At 47.1% G+C, this 14,352-nt stretch overlaps 1 protein-coding gene across 1 annotated transcript in view; it reads right to left on the reverse strand.

Moving 5' to 3' along the window:
- Positions 1 to 13,346, reverse strand: part of Pxmp4 (peroxisomal membrane protein 4) — an 18,577-nt gene extending 5,231 nt beyond the window's left edge. Inside the window, exons 1-3 of the mRNA XM_031372381.1 lie at positions 13,117 to 13,346; positions 6,282 to 6,344; positions 2,012 to 2,210 (exon numbers count right to left, since the gene is read on the reverse strand). Of these exons, the coding sequence (XP_031228241.1) occupies positions 2,012 to 2,210; positions 6,282 to 6,344; positions 13,117 to 13,229 (375 nt within the window). The 5' untranslated portion in view covers positions 13,230 to 13,346. The remainder of the gene's footprint in view (positions 1 to 2,011; positions 2,211 to 6,281; positions 6,345 to 13,116) is intronic.
- Positions 13,347 to 14,352: the final 1,006 nt, after the last annotated feature.

Consider the following 14,352-nt stretch of genomic DNA (forward strand, 5'->3'; position numbering starts at 1 on the left):
ACACACACACACACACACACACACACACACACACACACACATATATATGACCTCAGAAAAGTTCCTTACAAAATGAAATGCTTGTACAGTCTGACATGTGTACAAACTGCCACAGTGTATGATGGCCAAAGGCCAGTCCCCTTCCCCATCTCCATGCAATGGGCATGAGGGAAATCAAGGCCCGATCTGTGCCCTGGCAGGAGCACAGGCAGCATGGACTGGCTCTGTCAGCAGCCTGAGTTACAGGGGTGGGGCAGAGGTCATTCTTTTGTATCTATTTTCTGATTTTTTTGTAAAGATTTACTTATGTATTATTATATGTAAGTACACTGTAGCTGTCTTCAGATACTCCAGAAGAGGGCGTCAGATCTCATTACGGATGGTTGTGAGCCACCATGTGGTTGCTGGGACTTGAACTCAGGACCTCTGGAAGAGCAGTCAGTGCTCTTAACCGCTGAGCCATCTCTCCAGCCCTATTTTCTGATTTTATCAGAATGTCTCTAGGCACCTGGGAGCAAGCCAGGCAGAGCCTGCCCTTTTATCAGATACTGGTCATCCACGCTGTCTTTCCTGTGTGACCTGAGCACATTTTTCTTCCTAAAGAATCAGTCTATTTCATATCAGCTACCAAGTTTGCAAAAATAGAATAGTGACCATGGTATTCAAGATCTTTTAAAAATTTATATTTCATTTCTTATTATTTTATTTTAAGGGGTACAGGATGAGTATCCCATAGCACATGTAAAGAGATCAGAGGAAAACCTTCGGGAGATGGTTCTCTACACCACGTGAGTCCCAGGGATCAAATTAAGTTGTCAGATTTAATGGCAGGCAAGTTTACCTGCTGAAGCACCTCACAGGCTACATAGAGAGGCCCTGTCTCAAAAACAAAGAAACAAACAAGCTCTTCCTGTCCCGGAACTAACTCTGTAGACCAGGCTGGCCTCCAATTCACACAGATCCTCCTGCCTCTGCCTTCTGAGTGCTGAGCCTCCTCACGTTCTTTTAATGAACACACAATGTTACGCCTAGCCTGTGTCACTTCTAGTACAGTGAAAGTCTTTGCAGGTAGCCCTGGCTTACTGATTTTATCCATCTTTGCAGAGAACTGGCTTTGCTCTTTTTTGATTTCCTATTTTCAATTTCACTGAGTAGTTCTGTTTGTTTGTTTTAAGATGCAGCCCAGGCTGGCTTCAAATCGGGGCCTTAGTCTCTCAAGTATACCACCACACCCAGGGCAAAGCATATTTAAGGAAAAAAAAAAAATCTTAGGCTGGAGAGATGACTCAGCAGTTAAGAGCACTTGCTGTTCTTGCAGAGGACAGAGTTTGATTCCTAGCAACCATATAGGGCGGTGGCACACAACCCCACCTCCAGAGATAACATCCTCTTCTGGCCTCCATGGACACCCACACACAGGTACACACCCCACACAGAGACACACACATAAGCAAATAATTTATAAAATCATTGTACCATCCGGGTGATGTATATCTGTAATCTCAGCACCTGGAACAAGGCAAGATCATCCATCAGGAGTTCAAGCCAAGCCTCAGCGACATAATGAGCTCACGGCCCGCCTGAACAAGATGAAACCTGTCCCAGCCACCACCACCACCACCACCAAGATCTTTGCCCCAAAGAGCAGCAGACACATTGATGTGGGGAACCCTTGGATTCCAGCTGTGGTTTGGTTTATAAATGGGGAAAACTGGGTTGGGTGGGGCTGACTCGTGCCTTCAGTCTCAGAACTCAGGAGGCAAAGGCAAGCAGATCTCGGTGATTTCAAGACCAGCCTGGTCTCAAGTGAGGTGTACAAGGCTATACAGTGAAACCCTGTCCCAAAAATAACCCCCACCCCAAAATGGGAAAACCCAGGAAGAAATGACATAGACACAAGGCCACACAGGGCCCGGCGATTCTTAGATCTCCAACACAGACACCAGCCAAGAGCTCATCTTCTATTAATGGGCAACTCACTGGCCCCAGCCCATCTCAGGAAAGCCTTTACCTGGCTATTAATGTTATTGTTCTCTCCAAACAGCAGAAGCCCCCCGATGAAGGCAGCCAGGAAAGTGTGCATCTGGTGGGTCTCGCCTTGCACGTGGGACTGTAGGGCATGGAGACCCTTATAGGTGAACACAAAGCAAGCTAGGTTCCGAGAGTGGGTGTACGTGGCTTTCAGAATGGCCTGCAGCTTCTCTCGGAGACTGCACAAACAAACAGAAAGACCCCCGGTGAGTGCAGGCCCAGCTGCTCCAGGCAGCTTTCCTGAGTGTATACACACAGATCTGAATTCGGCAAGGGTGCTCCATGTCCTCAGGGGCATAGCTCTTTCTCCAGACTGGAGTCATTCCCTGACACCTTGGGTTAATGAGTGCTCATCGCTTTCCTCACCTGTCCTTCATGGCTCTTATCACCATTTAGCATTTGTAAAGCTGCTTTATGAAGTTCTCTTGTCCTCTGTATAAGCTCCTGCAGAGCAGGGTCCAGATTTTGTTTGTTTGTCTTAAGGGCACAGAACAGGATCTGGCACACAGTAGGTGCTCAACAAATGGAAGAGGTGAGTGAACAAGCGACTGCCTACTACAAGCTGGATCTGCAGAATGAATTCTGAGAAAAGACAGATCTGCTTTCTGCCTTTGTGGGGCTTATGAGGGAGAAACAAGACAAACTCAAAAATCAGACATAGATTTGACAACAGGACAGGAGGGCTACATAGTCCAGAAGAGCATGCTGTTTTCTAGGCAGAAGACTTACTGTACAAAAGGCCCAACAACAGACACAGAGGAAGGGCATGAAGCAATGGAGAGAGGCCAGTGTGGTATGAACAGGGGCTGTGTGTGGAAAAGGGGGAGTGAGGTCTGCCAACTGCAACTGCTCCTCCCTTTGAGATAAAGAACTGGTTCAATCCATCTTCTCTTTAAAGGGTGAGTGTGTGTGTGTGTGTGTGTGTGTGTGTGTGTGTGTGTGTGTGTGATGGGGGGTGTCTTGCCCGTGTGTGAGTACCTACAGAGACCAGAAGAGGGCACCAGATTCCCTGGACCTGGAGTTACAGGGAATTGTAAGCTGAAGGTGTGTGGGGTGCCAGGAACCAAATTCCAGTCCTCTGTAAGACCAGCAGACATTTGCAATGGCTGAGCCATCTCTACAGTCCCACTAGGGGGCAGCAAAGACAACCCAGGGAGAGAGCAGAGTGTACAGCTCAACTCTGGACACAGTAGAAGTCTGTCAGGTGACTGGGAAAAGCCAGCAGCAGCTGGTTCTTGGCTCTTGTGGGCCACTTGAGAAGCTTTGTTTGTTTGTGGGTTAGCTGGTAGATTTTTTGAGACAGGGTCTTTTTACGTAGCCCTGGCTGTCTAAAAACTCACTACATAAACCAGACTGTTTGGAACTCTAAGATCCACCTGCCTCTGTCCCTCAAGTACTGGGATTAAAGGAGCAGAGTGTGCCAACATGTCCAGCAATGAATTCCATTTTTTAAAAAAGATTTATGTATTTATTTTATGTATCTGAGTACACTGTAGCTGTACAGATGGTTGTGAGACACCATGTGGTTGTTGGGAATTGAACTTTTTTTTCTTTTCGGACCTGGTTGGCCCTGCTTTCTCTGGTCAACTCTGCTCTCTCAGTCCCTGACTGCTCCAGCCTAAAGATTTATTTATTATTATAAATAACTACACTGAGCTGTCTTCAGACATACCAGAAGAGGGCAACAGATCTCATTATGGGTGGTTGAGAGCCACCATGTGGTGGCTGGGATTTGAACTCTGAACCTTCGGAAGACCAGTCAGTGTGCTCTTACCCGCTGAGCCATCTCAACAGCCCCATGAATACAATTTTTAAAGCAAGAAAGTTGGATTACAGTTGGGTACGGTGACACATTCCTGTAATTCTGGGTGAAACAGGAAAATCGGGAGTTGGGGGCCAGTCTGAGATATGGAGCAAGACCCTGTTTTAAAACTCAAATGAAAAAGTAAGGCCAGATATTGCGTTGCTTGCCTTTAATCCCAGTACTTGAGAGGGCAGAGGTATGTGAACCTCTGTGTGAGGCCATCCCAGTCTGTACAGTGAGACTCTGCCCCCCAAAAAACAAAACCAAAAACCAACCAACGATCCAACCCTGAAAATGTTAAGTAGCTGGCAGTGATCTTCCCTTGCAAATGTCTCGGAGTCCGGAGTCCGATTGCAGCCTTCCTAGCCCAGTCCCCGCCCAGCCCCCACCCAGCTCTGGGCTGCCACCAAGGAGACTCCAAGGCTTTTGTGTGGTTCCTTCTTCTCCAAGCTGTTCTCAACCAGGCAGCAAATGTCTGCGTGCTGTTGTTACACATTGGGAAGCCACGAAACCCATTCTCCCAGCTATTTAGGAGGCTGAGGTGGGACTCGAGCCTTGAATTGGGAGGGCAGGCTGATAACAAAACAAGACTTTATCTCAAGGAGCAAAAAGGAATGGAAACACCGGATGCTTCCCACAAGGGGTTGGAGAGATGGCTCATTGGTTAAAGAGCGCATACTGCTCTCACGGAGGACCTGAGTCCAGTTCCCAGCACCCACGTCAGGGTTCAGCTCCAAAGGCTCGACACCTTCTTCTGGCCTCCAAGGGCACCTGCACTCATGTGCACATATTCAGAGATATATAACTAGAAATAAAAATGAATCTTAAAAAAACAAACAAACAAAAAAAAAACCCAATCCCGCAGGAAGGCAGACAGTGCCCCTGCTCTAGTGTCAGCTTTCTGTTCTCACTTAAAATGAAAGCTAAGCTCCTCTCAGGCCTAGAGCCAGACAGGCCTGGCCCAGTTCCCAGTGTGACCCTCGATAGCCTCTCCCTTTCAACTGTTTGGTGGCCAACTTCTAGGCCTAGCCAGGCTCGCACCCACCATCCCTGGCCTCCTGCTCTGTTACCTCCTACTGGAAGATGAACCCAAGAAGGGAGGGGATACATGTCTGCTTTGTTCACGGCTCTCTCCTTAGCAGCCCAAAAGGTGTCCAGCTCACTAAATACTTGGGGACTGAATGAATAAGTTCAGGTTTTAAAAAATTATTTGAGCCGGGCGGTGGTGGCACATGCCTTTAATCCCAGCACTTAGGAGGCAGAGGCAGGTGGATTTCTGAGTTTGAGGCCTGCCTGGTCTACAGAGTGAGTTCCAGGACAGCCTGGGCTAAACAGAGAAACAAACAAACAAATGATTTGGGGTAGGCATGGTGGCACACACCAGGTAGACAGAACTCTCTGAGTTTGAGATCGGTCTGGTTTACAGAATGAATTCCAGGACAGCAAGGGCTACACAGAGAAACTCTGTTTTGGAAAACAAAAACCAACCAACCAACCAAACAAACAAAATGATGTGGGTCCCTGTCTCAAAAACAAAACTGAACAAAACAAAAAGACCTGGAGGGACTGGGGATATAGCTCAGTGCCAGTGTGCATGCCTACTATGTTCCTGGCTCTGGAGAGAGGAGAAGGGGAAAAAGAAGGGGAGGTGGGGGGAAAGGAAAAGATGAGATTGTGAGGGCAAAAACCCCAACAAAGATAAGTAAAATAAAAATGTCAAAACAGAAATCTTCCAACTTAGACTTAACCCACTTTCTGTGTATGACTTTTTTTTGGATCTATTTATTTTCCATTTTATGTGTATGAGTGTTTTAGCCACCACGTGAGTGCTAAGGTCTTCTGAAAAACCAACAAGTGCTTGTAACCCATGGTGCCATCGCTCCAACCCCTGGGTAGGATTTTTGTAAACTTCATGTGTGTCTAGAGCCACGAAAACTGGACTGCAGTGAACCTTCTGAGTAAGGCCATGAAGGAAGGGTTATGGGAACTCAGAGGAAGGCTGGGACACGGAAGTCAGTGAGGGGAGAACAGAGACTGATTCCTGGAGGACTTGATAGGTTTCCAGGAAGAAAATAAAGGCTGTTAGAGGAAGGCGGTATTCCTGGAAGTGAGCATACACAGGCAAATGTGTGGGAGTGGAAGTGCCAAAGCATGTGGCTGGAACTCAGCCTGTATGCCAAGGAAGCCCACAGGAGACATTGTAGAATACAACTGTGGCCAGACTGCAGAAGGCCTTGAAGGTCAGATCTGACAGCTGGGTCTCTTTGGAGGATAGTGAGGAGCCATAGGCATTTTCAAGTGGGGGACATAGAATCAGAGTTGGCTTTTAGGAAGGACGGGGCACAGGGAAGCTAGTCCCAGCTAGGAAACTACTATAGCCATTCTGGCCTGAGGGCTGAGCATCCTCTCCCAGTGGTATGCAGAGAGGGTAGGTAAGGGTTGGTACCTGCCGCTCCTGAAGAGAAAGGTCATCACCAGAGCATGAGGTGCCCGGATTTTGACTCCATAGCTGTAGAAACAAAAGAAAAACAGTCACTAACTCATTGCTGCAGAAGTTTTCAGGTTCTCCCTTGGATCCCTAGTCCTCTCTCCCACCCCTAACTCGGATACCCCATGAGAGAGGAAATAATGTTGGCTCTCCATTTATATCTGGGTTCAAGTTCTAGACCTTCCTGGTAGAGTGACCTTTGGCTTATCTTTACCTTCTCTGAGCCTCAGTTTCCCCCAACTAAAAAGGAATGCTAAACCTTAGAGGGATAGGTATAATTCCAATGGAAGAAAATGAAGTATACAAAAGGTGGTCACCATTCCTGTCCATCTGGCTTTGCAGAGAGATGCCCTCAGGTCCTCTGTGTACTTCAAACTACAGCTAGGTTCACCTTTTATTAATTTCAAATTTGATTTATTATTGTTACTTGTAATACTGCTTTTATTACATTCATAGATTGACACAGAAGTCTTTTTACATAGTACTAGCTGGGCTGGACACCAAGCTAGCCTCAAGCTCAGAGAGGCGGATCGTGGTAGTGCACACTTTTGATCCCAACGGGGTTTCTCTGAGTTTAAGACCAGCCTGGTCTGCATAGTGAGTTCCAGAGAAGTCAGGGCTACAAACCATCATCACCAAAACCAACAACCACCACCACCAGCACCCCCCACCCTCAGGAAGGCCTGGAGAGGGGGTCCACATCTTTAGTCCCAACACCTGAGAAGCAGAGCCAGAGTCCTGCAGGTTCAGATGTTCATGGCCAGCCTGGTCTACAAAGGAAGTTCCAGAATAGCCAAGACTGTTATACAGAGAAACCCTGTCTCAAAAAACAATACAAAATAAAAAATCTCATAGAGACCTGTCTACCTATACCTTCTGAGTGCCAGAATTTATTTATTTATTTATTTATTTATTTATTTATTTATTTATTTATTTATTTTTTATTTAATCGAGACAGGTTTTCTCTGGGTAGCCCTGGCTGTCCTGGAACTTACTCTGTAGACCAGGCTGGTCGTAAACTCAGAAATCTGACTGCCTCTGCCTCCCAAGTGCTGGGATCAAAGGCATGCGCCACCACCACCCTGCTGGAACTTTTTTTTTTTTTTTAAAGATTTATTTATTGTTATATGTAAGTACACTGTAGCTGTCTCCAGACACTCTAGAAGAGGAAGTCAGATCTCTGGTTACAGATGGTTGTGAGCCACCATGTGGTTGCTGGGATTTGGACTCAGGACCTTCGGAAGAGCAGTCAGTGCTCTTACCCACTGAGCCATCTCACCAGCCCTGAGTGCTGGAATCTAAGGTGTATATATTACCATACCGAGAATTTTATTTTTAGTTTATTATTATAATGATGATGATTACTATAAATCTAAAAATGATTATTTGTGTATGTGTGTGAACATGTATGCTAGCTGGTTTTATATTAACTTGATACAGTGATAGTAATTTGAGAGAAGGGACCCTCGATGAGAAAATGCTTCCATAAGACCAGGCTGTGGGCTGGCAAGCCTGTGGGGTATTTTCTTAATTAGTGAGTGATAGGGGAGGGTCCAGGCCATAGGTGATGCCAACCCTGGGCTGATGGTCCTGGTTTGTGTAAGAAAGCGGATTAAGCAAGCCATGCGAAGCAAGCCCGTAAGCAGCACCCTCCAAGCTTCTGCATCAGCTCCTGCCTCCAGGTTCCTGCCTGGCTTGAGTTCCTGCCTTGGTTTCCTTCAGTGCACTGTGACTTAGGCTGTGGAAGCCAAATACATCCTTTCCAAGTTGCTTTTGGTCGTCGTATTTCATCACAGCAGTAATAACCCTAAGATTCACCTTCACCCTTATTTCTACAGCTGAGTCTAGCTTTATGAGTCCTAAAATCACTTGAAGGCCTGGGGGACAATGGTTGTGAGCCACATACTGTTGTTACCTGAATACATAGGAATATTCACTGTAGGCTCCAAAAAAGAGAAGCCCCAGCACTTGGGAGGGAGAGGCAGGTAGATCTCTGTGAGTTCGAGGTCAGCCTGGTCTACAGAGCAAGTTTCGGGACAGCTAGGGCTACACAGAAAACCCGGTCTCAAAAAAAGGCAGGAGGTGGGGGGGGAGGGACTCCACCGACACACCCATTAGCCTGGTAGTTACATGAAATAGAAAATGGCTGGAATCAGGCACAGGGTAGACGGCTCAGAAAGTAAAGTGCTTGCTCAGTGGCCAGGAGGACCCAATAGCTGTGGACCTCATCAGCAACCCCAGACCACAGGAACAGAGATGGCCAGGCAGAGGCTTGGAGCTCACTGCTCAGCCAGCCTAGCCAACGGATGAGCTCCAGGCTCAGTGACAGACACTGCCACAAAAGCCAATGCAGAATGTGATGGAGGAAGAGAACTAATGTCAACCTGTGGCATCCATACTGGCCCACCCACATACCCCCATGAGCATGTACATGAGAGAAGTGGGGGTGGGGAGAATGTTTTTCTCTCTCTGGTTTCATTTTACACGTGAGGAACTAGGGCCAGAAGAGACTGAGGGGAAACCAAGCTGAGTGTGGTGGTGCATGCCTTTAGGCCTTTAATCCTAGCACTTAGAGGAAGACGCAAGCAGATCTGTGTGAGTTCAAAGCCATCCTGGTCTACATGGAGTTCCAGGTTAGCCAGGGCTACATAAAGAGACTCTGACTCAAAAAACTCTAGATTGGGACTGAGGAATTATTATATTATGAGGCAAATAAAAGAATTATCTTCCTCTCTGCCTGACAACCACTGAAATGGCTCAGACGGTAAGAACTGTTGCCTTTGCAGAGCACTCAAGTTCAGTTCTCAGCCCCACACGGTAGCTACATCTCCAGCTGCAGAGGATCTTACACCCTCTTCTGGCTTCACATGGCACATAAGCACACATGGAGGCAAAGCATTCATACACACGAAAATATATTTTAAAAACTAATTAATTTGCTGTTTTTAAAAAGAGAAAAGCAAGGTCTGAAGAGATGAAGAATCACTCAGTATCCAGACTAAAAGCATTAGGATTTGAGCCGGAGGGCACGGCTGCAGAAAGTGCTATGGCTGAGAAGTTCACCGAGGAGGAGATGTGTAAGGAGGAGGAAATGCCTGCTGGCTCCGGGGCTGCTTTGGGATTTACAAGAGCAGCATGGAAAAGTGTGGGCAGGGTAGCAAAGGCTGTAAGGTAAGGAAGACACTCTCTAAGTTGATATTTCAAAAGAAAGACATTTGAGGTGGGGGGGCTTAGATGTGTTTGTGGATGGATGAAGAAAGACATAGGAGACTCACTCACACAAGGACCATCTCCACAGAGGGACTGATGTCAAGGGACATTTGCCTAACTTTATTTAGAGTTGGGGCTGGAACTCAGGCCCTCTTGCATGCTAAGTGAGTGGCCCTGACTTTCGTGAATGAATTACCTAACTTTTTGGTTTGTTTGTTTTTGGAGACAGGGTATCTCTGTGTAGCCCTGGCTGTCCTGGAACTCACTCTGTAGACCAGGCTGGCCTCGAATTCAGAAATCCGCCTGCCTCTGCCTCCCAAGTGCTGGGATTAAAGGCCTGTGCCACCACTGCCCGGCTGAGTTACCTAACTTTTAAAAGATGAAATTAAAGGAAAAATTTAAAGTTAACAACTTTAAATGGTGTTTTTGTTGCAGAGGGCAGCAGGGTGCTTTTTTTATCTTCTCCTCTGCCTGGCAGTGGGCAGGAAGCTCCCATTTCAGTCTCTGTGGCTGTTCTGCCCCAGCACCTTCAAAACCTTATCTCCTTCTCCTACACAGAGGCCTTCAGCCTCCTCCAGGAAGCCAGAACATGCAGCCAGTCCTCAGGTCCCTACATCTGACAAGCCCCTTCTTGGAATCCTCAAATTCAGATGAGGTACCTTACATCATGCCCGTAGTATCAGAAAAATCATTTGGCTGAGACAGGAGGACCTTGGCTTTCAGGTTAAACTAAGCTACAAAGTGATACCCTGGGTTTTTTTTTGTTTGTTTGTTTGTTTGGTTGGTTGGTTGGTTTGGTTTCTTGTTTTTAATTAAAGTAGAGGATAGAGCGATGTCTTTGTCAGAAAAGTGTTTGCTTTATAAGTGTGAGGACCTGAATTTGTAAACCCTGGAACCCACATAAAAAGCAAGGCATAGTGGTGGGCACCCAAAGAAATGGTGAGATAAGAGGTGGAGATTCTTGGAGGTTGATGGCCAACTAGCCATCTGGTGACATTTCAGGCCAGTGAGACCCTTTCTCAAACAAGAAGTAAAGGAAATGACTTCGAGATGGTCCTTGGACCTCCACGTGTACAGGCACGCTATGCATAAGAGTAAGCTACACTTGTGAACTGGTTAGGGGTTAGTTAAGTGTTCACAAACTTCAAACACTCCAGTCATCCTGGTTGATCCCTCTAAACTGACCACATCTCTTCACAAACACAGCACTCCCCCACCCCCCACCTCCCCCCCACCCCACCCCACCACGCTCCCAGGCCTTTGTTGAAGGCATTTCCATGCCTAGAATCCCCTTTCTCCCTGAAAAACTCCCCCAAATTTGGCTTCCAGAACACCACCACCACTTCCCCTGAAAAACATTCCTGAGTACTACTTTGCACTGGTGTGGTATTTGTTTGTTTCTTGCGGTTTTGTTGGTTTTTTTTTTCTTTGCTTTGTTTTCCGCTATTGAGTCTTGCTACTTAGCCTAGGCTACCCTCAAACTCTCAATCCACTTGCCTCTGAAGCGTTAGGATTATAAGTATGCACTGCCATGCTCAGCCCTGTCACAGTAGTTGGTGAGACTTTCCCTTGGACATATGGCCCTTGTAGAGAGGCAGAACATCAGTACCACTCACAAGCATTGAGATCCCTGCCTTGGGGACTCAAGACTGGCTGAGTTTATAGTTTTAATTTTACAGAGGAAGAAACCAAGACTAGAAGAGACAAAGAATCGTTCAGTTTTTACAACGAAAGCATTGGGATTAGAGCCCAAGCACCTGACCCTAGAAAGTGTGTATGTTGTCAGAAATGGTCCCCTGAGAAGGACATAGTGGCACGGGGGCAGCTGCATAATGACCATTTTGGGCAATGCCTGGCACAGGGGCCAGCTCCTGCTTTGTACAGTGCATACCTGGTAAAGGGGCTACTGGTGTCACCTCAGGGTTCATCCCATCCTGATCAAACAGTGTCTGATATGATCTGGCTGGAACCAATTTCTACCTGAGTCTGTATGTATCCATTTTGAGTTTGAATCCTGACCAAAACACTGACATGATGTGACCAGCAACAATCGACAGACCTCCTATAATCATGGTCCACTCATCTGCAAGGCAGAGACAAGAGTAATTCCTAGTTTTCAAATATCCATAAAGGAAAATTTGAATGGTTATAACAGAGCGAGGACCAGGACACACACAGAGGACAATGACTGAGCGAGGACCAGGACACACAGAGGAAAATGCAGATAAAGATGTCTGTCTTTGTGAAGCTCTTTTTGTTGCTGTTGTTGAGGCAGGGTTTCAACAATCCTAACTCTTCATTTGGCACAAATATGTTCGTCCCTGCCTCCTGAGTGTTGGATGTATACACCACCCCAGGCTGATGAAGTACACTTTCTAGCAAGAGACATGGACCGTCATCAGTGTCTGATGACAACCCATACTAATAGAGAAAGAGGGTGAGGGACTGGAAACTGATTTTAAAAGGGTTCATGAGCCAGGTAGACAGCCTACCTGTACCAACATCCGTCAGTGGACAGAAAGGCACATACCAGGGACTGTGCTCTCCATTTCACACACCAACTCAATCCTCCAACAGTATAGAAGTACTCTGGGGAACCCATTTTCTAGAAAAGTGAGACCCGGAAAGCCAAAATGGTTTGTTCAAGATCGAGAACTTGGTAGCTGACACCAGGTTTTAAATCCTGGCAGTTGACACACTCGCCACCATGCCACACACTGCTACCAGGATGCCAACTTTAGGAGACAGAGACTTTGGTTTCTTCTCTGAGTCACTGCTCGTGCTGTGACAGCAGCCCCTCACTAACTGCTAAGGTGTGAGCTCTGAAGAAGTTGGAACTCCTGGCACCAGGGAAGCAAATGACCCTAAGATCTCCTCTCCTACCTATGAGGGAGTCAGATCAATTTACCCAGCAAATATTAGCTACTTTTTCTTACATACATTCACTGTTACTTCTCACCAGTCCCCAGTGAAAATGAAAGATGAGATTAAGTCTCGGATAGATGTGTGGTGGCAAACGCCTTTAATCCCAGCACTTGTGGGCAGAGGCAGGTGGATTTCTGAGTTCGAGGCCAGTCTGGTCTACAGAGTGAGTTCCAGGACAGCCAGGGCTATACAGAGAAACCCTGGCTCAAAAAACCGAAAGAAAAAAAAAAGTGAACCTGTTGACAACTTAACTGGGAGAACCTATAAGGCAGTAGGTGACTACCTGCTTGCTAAAGGACAGAGTCCAGTTTCTTTTGTGAATACAGAGCCACAGAAACCAAGTAGGCCAAAGGGCACAAGGCAAGATGAGGTGAGTTAGACCCAGTGAGGGGATACAGGTTCTGGCACAGGAGGTAACTAAGCCAAGAGTGCCAGGTTGGAAAGGACAGAGGGCCTAGGAGGAGGACAGAGGATGCCCCAGCTCCGGAGGGTAAGGTGACTGGAACCCAGAAACCTACTCTTATTGCACCAACGAGGTACTGAAATATACACCTAAGGCCTCCTAGAGAGAGCACAGCACAGTGGACCAGGGCCTCGAACTAGTGACCCCAGGTAGGCCCGTCCCTCACCCCTGATCGGACTCCGCGGCCTTACTTACACAGCCCCGTTCCGGAAGCCCTTTATCACGGCCAGCGCCGCGTGGTAGCGGCGCTGGCGCAACAGCTTGTTGACAGCCTGGAGAAGAGCCTGTAGCTGCGGTGGAGCAGCCATAGCACCAGATCACTCGGTCGAAGGACCGGACTGGCCAAGTACTGACAGCCCTGGGCTCTGGCTACACAGCTCATTGCGGAGAGCACCGCCCCGTCGTTGTGTCCATAGGCTGAGTCTGCCGTCAATCATAGAAGAGAGCCAGTCATCGAGCGCATTTGTCTGCAAGGGGCTGAGAAGCGCCTACTCTTCTACTCTGTCTGATTGGAAGAAAAAGGAGAGTTGGTAACCAATCACCGTGACTCGGAAGGTCTCACGCAGGATTTGCCCAATGAGAAGGTAGTTTTCTTAGGGAGAAGTTTGTTTAATTGTGGGCTTAGGAAGGGTTCGTTGCTCTCTTTCGAGTTGGAATGGGTGGTGTTTGGAAGGTGACGTTGGTTGGGCTTGTCATCACGCTTGACACTTTCGATTGCCTAGCGAGTATCACAGGTAACTTCTCAAGACATAAATTACATGCCACTCTTGTTGTTTGGTGCTTTAAGACAGGATCTCTTATAGCCCAGGCTAGCTTTAAACTATATGAACCCCTTGCCTCTACCTCCCACATGCTGGGGTTGCAGCCCTGTGGCATCGTACCTTTTTCTACTTTTATTTTTAAAATACAAACTCCCAGGGGCCCCAGGAGCAGATTTACTTAAGTGATTGCCAACCTTTGCCTCTCATTTCACATCTGCTTTTCTCTCCAACCTAGTTTCCATTCCTTGAGTATGCCAAGAACCCCTCTGCTTCAAAGGAGTTACACCCGATGTTTCCCTTTTTTGAAGTGCATATTCGTTGTACTTCCAATGACTGACTTCTCAGTGTTCAGGTGTTGACTCAGGTTGATTCCACCTAAACAGGGAAGCCTGCAGGAGATCCCACCAGCTGTAGCACTGGTCGCCCTGACTTATTAGTCCAGGCTTCCTGTTTGTTTGTTTTTCTCTGTTGAACTCTCTACACGTTGTAATTGTTAGTACTTGCTACTTGCTCAATGTCAATCATCACATGGACTGTTAAGGTTCTTGGAACCAGAAAGCCGTCTTATTTTCCGCTGTAACCCCAGTACCTAACACAAGTGTACAGAACAGTAAAGTTATCACTGCACAAAACATATGACCACAGCCATGCGGGATCTATACCAGAATGA

Source organism: Mastomys coucha, unplaced genomic scaffold (assembly GCF_008632895.1).
Source record: "Mastomys coucha isolate ucsf_1 unplaced genomic scaffold, UCSF_Mcou_1 pScaffold15, whole genome shotgun sequence".
Taxonomy (NCBI): Eukaryota; Metazoa; Chordata; class Mammalia; order Rodentia; family Muridae; genus Mastomys; species Mastomys coucha.